Source organism: Littorina saxatilis, linkage group LG15 (assembly GCF_037325665.1).
Source record: "Littorina saxatilis isolate snail1 linkage group LG15, US_GU_Lsax_2.0, whole genome shotgun sequence".
Classification (NCBI taxonomy): Eukaryota; Metazoa; Mollusca; class Gastropoda; order Littorinimorpha; family Littorinidae; genus Littorina; species Littorina saxatilis.
In genome coordinates this window covers 37,910,939-37,918,938 of record NC_090259.1, presented here as the reverse complement: position 1 = coordinate 37,918,938, position 8,000 = coordinate 37,910,939, and the positions used below count along the sequence as shown (strand labels likewise).

The 8,000-nt window shown below is 41.7% G+C and overlaps 1 protein-coding gene across 1 annotated transcript in view; it reads right to left on the bottom strand.

Moving 5' to 3' along the window:
* LOC138948010 (O-acyltransferase like protein-like) overlaps positions 1–8,000 on the bottom strand; it is a 10,147-nt gene that overhangs the window by 1,257 nt on the left and 890 nt on the right. Inside the window, exons 2-7 of the mRNA XM_070319538.1 lie at positions 5,246–5,428; positions 4,613–4,879; positions 4,183–4,340; positions 2,299–2,395; positions 904–997; positions 3–57 (exon numbers count right to left, since the gene is read on the bottom strand). Coding sequence (XP_070175639.1) covers positions 3–57; positions 904–997; positions 2,299–2,395; positions 4,183–4,340; positions 4,613–4,879; positions 5,246–5,390 — 816 coding nt within the window. The 5' untranslated portion in view covers positions 5,391–5,428. The remainder of the gene's footprint in view (positions 1–2; positions 58–903; positions 998–2,298; positions 2,396–4,182; positions 4,341–4,612; positions 4,880–5,245; positions 5,429–8,000) is intronic.

Here is an 8,000-nt window from a genome sequence, read left to right as displayed (position 1 = left end):
ACGACATCCATAAAGGTCCCTATGACCATGAGTAGCAGGAAGATGCTACAGATAGAGCTGAAAAACAAAATTATGCATATGTAACAAGTTCAAACAAAAATCAGCTAAATCGACACGCTCTCACTTTAAAAACAAATGCTCCCTGCAACCATGCAAAAAAAAAGGGCAAATAAGCCATTGTCAAAAACAAATCAGCAAAGTCGGAGGGGTCTTATTTTTTTTAAACGCCAACTGGATAATGCTCTACAGTTGAATTCAAATTACATGTATTATAGTTATTCTCTCCTCCAAAGACACATGTTCGTCTTAATCATACAGAAATATAGACCATTTGGGACACTGAAGCTACACTATGAAATGCAAACTAAGTGAAAGTCTTAAAAAGGAGGGTGGGGGGGGGGGGGGGGGGGGGCTTCTACTTTACTCCCAAACCAGGCTCTCGCGCCAATACAGGTTCAACAAGCACAGGTTTGACTGTGCATGGCTACTGACTCACAGCAGCACATCTTTCTCTATTTGGTGTTTAACGTCGTTTTCAACCATGAAGGTTATATCGCGACGGGCAGCAGCACATGGCCTAGTCCCAATTCCCGCACAAGATTATGGCAGTACATGTAGAACTGTTCATTTATTTGTGCCTTTGGCATAATTCATCACAATCAATCAATCAATAAATGCTTCTTTTTTATGAAAAATAACAAACTAAGTAAATAAATGATTAAATGAATAAATCATAAATAAATAAATTAAATTACAAATACAAATCAAATTTTTTTTTGTTTTTGTAAATGAATAACTAATTAAAAATTTAAAATAAGTTAATGAATAAATAAACAAATAAACAAGTGAATAAATTATTTCATAAATAAACAAATAAATGAAATACGAGTTTGGTTCACTTACATGCCAACAATAGCGTTGGTGTCGAATGAAGTGGGCGGCTTGACACAGTTGAAGAGCACACTTGGTTGCTTGGTCACATTGAGGCTCACTAACACTGCAAGCAGAGGTAAAAGAAACCATTGGTTATTCATGACGTTTAAAGGGACAGTGCAGGGGTCACAGGGGTCACAGGGGTCACAGCATTGTAACAATGCGGAAGCAACAATGTATCTTTTGTCGCAGATTACGATATAAACAGTCAAAAGCTTAAAACAACTTTCTCACAGATGCCTCTATTAATAGTGTTGCCAGCCAAACAAAACTGTATGCGGTTTTCCAGTTCGCTTCTCCCGCCAAAATGTAATTAACATTTCCCGTGAACACGGTTCTGGGGCTCAAGGCTGTGTGCGGTATGCCAACATGGACCCACATATCATCTTTTAAAATTGTCTTACGTAATCACACACAACGTTTTGACATAAAGTACCCCAAACAAAAATAATTCTCCCTCTCGCTGAGACTAATAGACTCAGTTTTAGTAGGCTTTTGACGTAATGAATTCACGCGCTGGACCTGGTGTAAACCTAGTCGAGGGGTGACTGTAGCCTGCCCAATGGCATTCAAACTTAATTCGTAAAACAAGTGTAGTTTTTGACTCCTTGGGTGAAAGTCAATGAAACTTTGCATGTTTTCAAACGGACAGCTGCCTAAGGCATGACTGAAAGCTCCGTGCACCTGGACTTTTTTTGTTTGTTTGTTTGCTTAACGCCCAGCCGACCACGAAGGGCCATATCAGGGCGGTGCTGCTTTTGACATATAACGTGCTCCACACACAAGACAGAAATCGCAGCACAGGCTTCATGTCTCACCCAGTCACATTATTCTGACACCGGACCAACCAGTCCTAGCACTAACCCCATAATGCCAGACGCCAGGCGGAACAGCCACTAGATTGCCAATTTTAAAGTCTTAGGTATGACCCGGCCGGGGTTCGAACCCACGACCTCCCGATCACGGGGCGGACGCCTTACCACTAGGCTAACCGTGCCGGTCCACCTGGACTTGACAGGTCCAGTAACTTTAAGTGAAACATAGTGCAAACAAACAAGAAGGAGACAACACTTGGTTATTCAATTCTTTTAAGAAGTAAATGAATAATTCAATCGCTGCTGAGGGATTATAATTATATCAAAATGTTCTACTGTGTGTTTGCTGTAAGTCCTTCCCTAACACGGGGACTCTCGGATTGTGTTTACTTATTACGTGCTTCTTACCTGACCCCCTTCCACACACGTACGCGCACACACACACACACACACACACACACACACACACACACACGCACGCACGCACGCACGCACGCACACACACACACACACACACACACACACAGACACACACACACGACAAACTCACCAAAATTGACCAGTATTGACATATCAAGAGCAGAACAGGTGTCCGGGATACACACTCCCAGTGAAATTTGCACAGGCATGGGAGAGCCAGCAGGGGTCTGAAATAATAACACATGTTAGGTGCAGATAATGCATGAGCTTGATGAAACACTGTGTGTATGTGTTTGAGTGGTATTCTCGGCTTGGGTGCCGGCGCTTTATACAAATCGTGCATGATTATTGTTCTTATAAGTGTGTGTGTGTGTGAAAGAATGGCTGAGAGAGGGACACAGGGAATGAGGGAGAGTGAGAAAGAAAGAAAGAAAGAAAGAAAGAAAGAGAGAGAGAGAGAGAGAGAGAGAGAGAGAGAGAGAGAGAGAGAGAGAAAGAAAGAAAGAAAAAGAAAGAGAGAGAGAGAGAGAGAGAGAGAGAGAGAGAGAGAGAGAGAGAGAGAGAGAGAGAGAGAGAGAGAGAGAGAGAGAGAGAGAGAGAGAGAGATAAGATACGATTTTTTTATTTTTTTCAGTCTTAACGAGGGTAATGATGTAAGCAGTATAAAAAGAGAGAGAGATAAGATAAGAATTTTTTTTTCTTAACGAGGGTAATGATGTAAGCAGTATAAAGAGAGAGAGAGAGAGAGAGAGAGAGAGAGAGAGAGAGAGAGAGAGAGAGAGAGAGAGAGAGAGGGGGGGACAGAGACAGAGAGACAGAGAGGGACAGGGAGACAGAGAGGGACAGAGAGAGAGAGAGAGACAGAGAGAGAGAGTGAGACAGAGAGTATCAGAGAGACAGAGAGACAGAGAGAGAGAGAGAGAGAGAGACAGAGACAGAGACAGAGACAGACACACAGACAGACAGAGAGGGAGACAAGACAGACAGACAGATAAAGAGAGACAGGCAGATACACAGAGAAAGAGAAAGAGAGACAGAGAGACAGAGAGAGACAGAGACAGCGAGGGACACAGAGAGAGACACAGAGAGAGAGAGAGAGAGAGAGAGAGAGTGTGAGAGAGAGAGAGAGACAGAGAGACAGAGAGACAGAGAGTATCAGAGAGACAGAGATAGAGAGAGGGGGAGACAAGACAGACAGAGAAAGAGAAAGAGACAGACAGAGAATGAGTTCAAATAAGCTAGATTACACATAATGATCATGCTTTCATCAAATATGCAATGCTCTGACAAGGGAATCAACCGTTGTACCTTGCCCTTTGATATGCAGCAATATGATTACCTCCCTTGAGAACCTTTTGCTCAGTTTTGGACTAATTGTTATACCTTCTATGTTATGTTGGGTGTGTGTTTTGTTTTAATAATGTTTTCACCCAAGTTCTTCGGACAATCAAAGATGTAATATTTTAGATTTATGTTATGGTATTCGGTATCGACACAAAACAGTTTATTTATGCACGCACTGCATTATCTACTGTTAATTAGGAGCTTGGAACTGTAGTAGAAATAGCGCCATGCAACAAAAAAAAACCTATTTCAGTGGAATCACCCTCTTTAGCCCCCTCCCCCCCCCTCCCCCCATTTAGGACTCCCTCCCTTCTAAAATATTTGTTCAGATTTTTTCTTCGTAAAATCTGCACATTTACTTCCATTTTGAGACTCCCTGGTATAATATTATAAGACCTGATTTTCTCAGATTGTTGGAGGTCGTGAAAACGGGGTTAGGCCCCCCCCAAAAAAAATAGGTCTGTTTACGGTAACATAGGCCAAAAAAATAGGGTCCGTAGGTCGGGAATTTTTTTTTTTTTTTTTTCCCAAAAAAACATATTTTTACGGGGTTTTTTTTTCCCAAATGCCAAAAAAAAGTCTAGGGTCGCGCGAAAAAAATAGGGTCGGTCGGGTTACCGTAAACAGACTATTTTTGGGGGGGCCTTACACTGTATTATTCAACACTTACTGCAAGTGGAACAGCGGCTGTGCAGTACTGTCCCGAGAAGTAAGGATGGAGCGGTATGGTTGTGTTGGCCCGTACTTTCTTGCACTGCTTGTAGCCCCCTGGCCAGTTCAGGTTGCCCTCTGTTAGTCCTGGGCTCGGTTTCCCCATCGCATCCAACACTGATGATGGAACCAGTGAAAATATTGTCAGGGTAGTGGAAAACAAAACAAAATTAAAGGGCGATAAACTGAGGCCGCTTCTCCGCCGCCGCAATAAAAATAAATCTAGAAAGTTTTGTTGCAATACACATAGACCCACACACAGTGCCACAGTGCCACAGACACAGACACACACACACACACACACACACACACACACACACACACACACACACACACACACACACACACACACACACACACACACACATTACTGTTCAAACTAAGCTCACTCTGTAGAGCCCATGGACTTCTTTCCCCCAGCCCCACCACAAAAGCCATGGTGTGGTTGAGGCACAACTCTGAGGTTGTATTCTGTCCAGGATGTTCCCCTCCTTCCACCAAACTCTCCTGGAGAACTGCATCAAGGCTTCCATCTACCAAACTCTGCAGTGACTGCAGCACTGCAGACTGCAACCGTGACTCGGGCAGTGTAAGCTGAAGAATGGTGGCTTGAATGTTGTCTATGTTTTCCTTGTAGCCTTTGCTTGTGACAGGGCCTGATTGAAAGAGAGAAACAACACCCACTGTGTTAGCGCATACATGTATGTCTTCCGTGCCAACAGAGGCATTCTATGTTAATAAATGTGTCACATAATTATATCGACATTTGTTCCTATTCTTGACACAGACACAGATGATCTTACATGCACTCGCGAATACATTATACACGTGCACATATTCACATGGACGTACACCAACACACACACACACACACACGCACGCACGCACACACACACACACACACACACACACACACACACACACACACACAAGCGCGCGCACACACGTACACACACACACACACAAACAAACAAATAAACACACACACACACACACACACACACACAATATGTTGACCGCACCTTGTGATAATTTATCAGAGGCCAGGCGGAATCGTTCAAAGTATGAAGGGTGGTGAAATTGTGCATTGGCATTTCCAGACAAGAATAGTAATGCAGTGATGGTCGCAAGATGAAGCACAACGCTACACACGCTAGGTAACTTCATGTTTGGGTCGATTCTCTACACTGAGCTGATGAGGATGCCTGCACATAAAAAAAAACCATAAATGATTTCAAGTTGCGCAATACGCATTAATAGCAGTGTTTGTCAATGCTATGCTGTAAAACAAGTATCCGCGTTATTCAGTGAAAACAATGTGTCAAATGAAGCTTGCAACAAATAGCACAAAATAACACACACAAAGTAAACATCCAACCACTAATACAATTATTTCATTATCAGTTTGTTTGTTCGTTCATGGGCTGAAACTCCCACGGCTTTTACGTGTATGACCGTTTTTTACCCCGCCAGCAGTTTAGGCAGCCATACGCCGCTTTCGGAGGAAGCATGCTGGGTATTTTCGTGTTTCTATAACCCACCGAACTCTGACATGGATTACAGGATCTTTTTCGTGCGTACTTGGTCTTGTGCTTGCGTGTACACACGGGGGTGTTCGGACACCGAGGAGAGTCTGCACACAAAGTTGACTGAGAAATAAATCTCTCGCCGAACGTGGGGACCAACTCACGCTGACAGCGGCCAACTGGATACAAATCCAGCGTGCTACCGACTGAGCAACATCCCCGCCCTTTTTTTACACATACGCTTTTTCCCTGTAAATAAATGTACAAGCAAACATGTATGTACCCATAAATGATTGATCTAAATCTGACGAGCAACAGTTCTGTTGTTGAAAGAAGTAAACAATGAGCAGTCCCAGTACACGAAACTGATTCCAGCGTCGCGGACGACGCTGGTATCTGTGGTTGGGAAGAACGTGCCTGTGGAGAATTAGTCTCCAAGCCAAAGCGCGCTGACTCTCCAAGCCAAAACAATTTCAAAGCTGAAAAAAAATGTACAATTTACGCGAAACGATTAAACACAGCTTTCGGGTGTTTTTTTTTTAATCTAAGATGTACATAAATATACCACTCCGACCATAAGGAAAAGAAAAAAAGACAAAAAAAAAAAAAAAAAGACCGAGAGGAGCCGAGTCAATCCGAGACCAACCGAGAGGACGTGTTTCGCGCCGTTTCGACGTCGTTTGTTCAGATGCGGCCGGTTGGATCAGTTGCGGTCATACAAGAAAAGATCTTCAACAATCCCGATCATCATCATGGTACAATAATGTTTTGTGCGCCCCCATGTATGTGTTCTGTGCTAATAATGCACGGTTGTGAAATGTCCGTACACATTTTGTGGCACTATGTAATTGTTAGTGCATCCTCCTGCGGATGCTTCGTGCTAAAAATGCACTTCCATTAAAATATTGTACGCTCATGTCAGTAATATATTTTCAATTGTTTCTCTGTCAATTTCAAGTGTTTGTTTCCAATTACTTCAGTATCTCCCTGTTGCAATTCCAGGTGATTCATTATGCATGTGCCAATTTGAGGTGTTTAATTCTGATTCCTGTATTTACAGTGTAAAATTAAAACTATTGTTTTCAAACATTCCTATGACACCTGGTAATGGTTCTGTGGTTTTGTTTTTAATTTGTATTTTGTTTTTCTGCAATAAATATTTGAAATGGATCTGAGGCCGACTTACCACTTTTAGCACTCTTTTTCACCACATTCCCACGTACAGATATTGCAATATCAACTCTTCCTTTCTACCTGTTTCAAACAAGCTCTATTTTTTAATTAAAAAGTTTTTACTAAATGTCTTAACATAGAGGGGGGAATCGAGACGAGGGTCTTGGTGTATGTGCGTGTGTGTGTGTGTGTGTGTCTGTCTGTCTGTCTGTGTGTGTGTGTGTGTCTGTCTGTGTGTGTGTGTGTGTGTAGAACGATTCAGACTAAACTACTGGACCGATCTTTATGAAATTTGACATGAGACTTCCTGGGAATGATATTCCAGGACGTTTTTTGTTTGGTTTTTTTTTTATAAACGTCTTTTATGACGTCATATCCGGCTTTTTTGTACAAGTTGAGGCTGCACTGTCACACCCTCATTTTTCAATCAAATTGATTGAAATTTTGGCCAAGCAATCTTCGACGAAGGCCGGACTTCCGTATTGCATTTCAGTTTGGTGGCTTAAAAATTAATTAATGACTTTGGTCATTAAAAATCTGAAAATTGTAAAAAAATAAATAAATTATAAAACGATCCAAATTTACGTTCATCTTATTCTTCATCCTTTTCTGATTCCAAAAACATATAAATATGTTATATTTGGATTAAAAACAAGCTCTGAAAATTAAAAATATAAAAATTATGATCAAAATTAAATTTCCGAAATCGTTTTAAAAACTATTTCATCTTATTCTTTGTCGGTTCCTGATTCAAAAAACATATAGATATGATATGTTTGGATTAAAAACACGCTCAGAAAGTTAAAACGAAGAGAGGTACAGTAAAGCGTGCTATGAAGCACAGCGCAACCGTTACCGCGCCAAATAGGCTCGTCACTTTCACTGCCAGTTTTGCACTAGCGGCGGACTACGTTCAGTTTCATTCTGTGAGTTCCACAGCTTGACTAAATGTAGTAATTTCGCCTTACGCGACTTGTTTTTTCTTGTGGCTGTTTGATCAATTCATAGCAAGCATTGACTGAAATAAACAATTTATATATCCAGCACAACATGCAATTCATTGACTTTTGACCCTAAC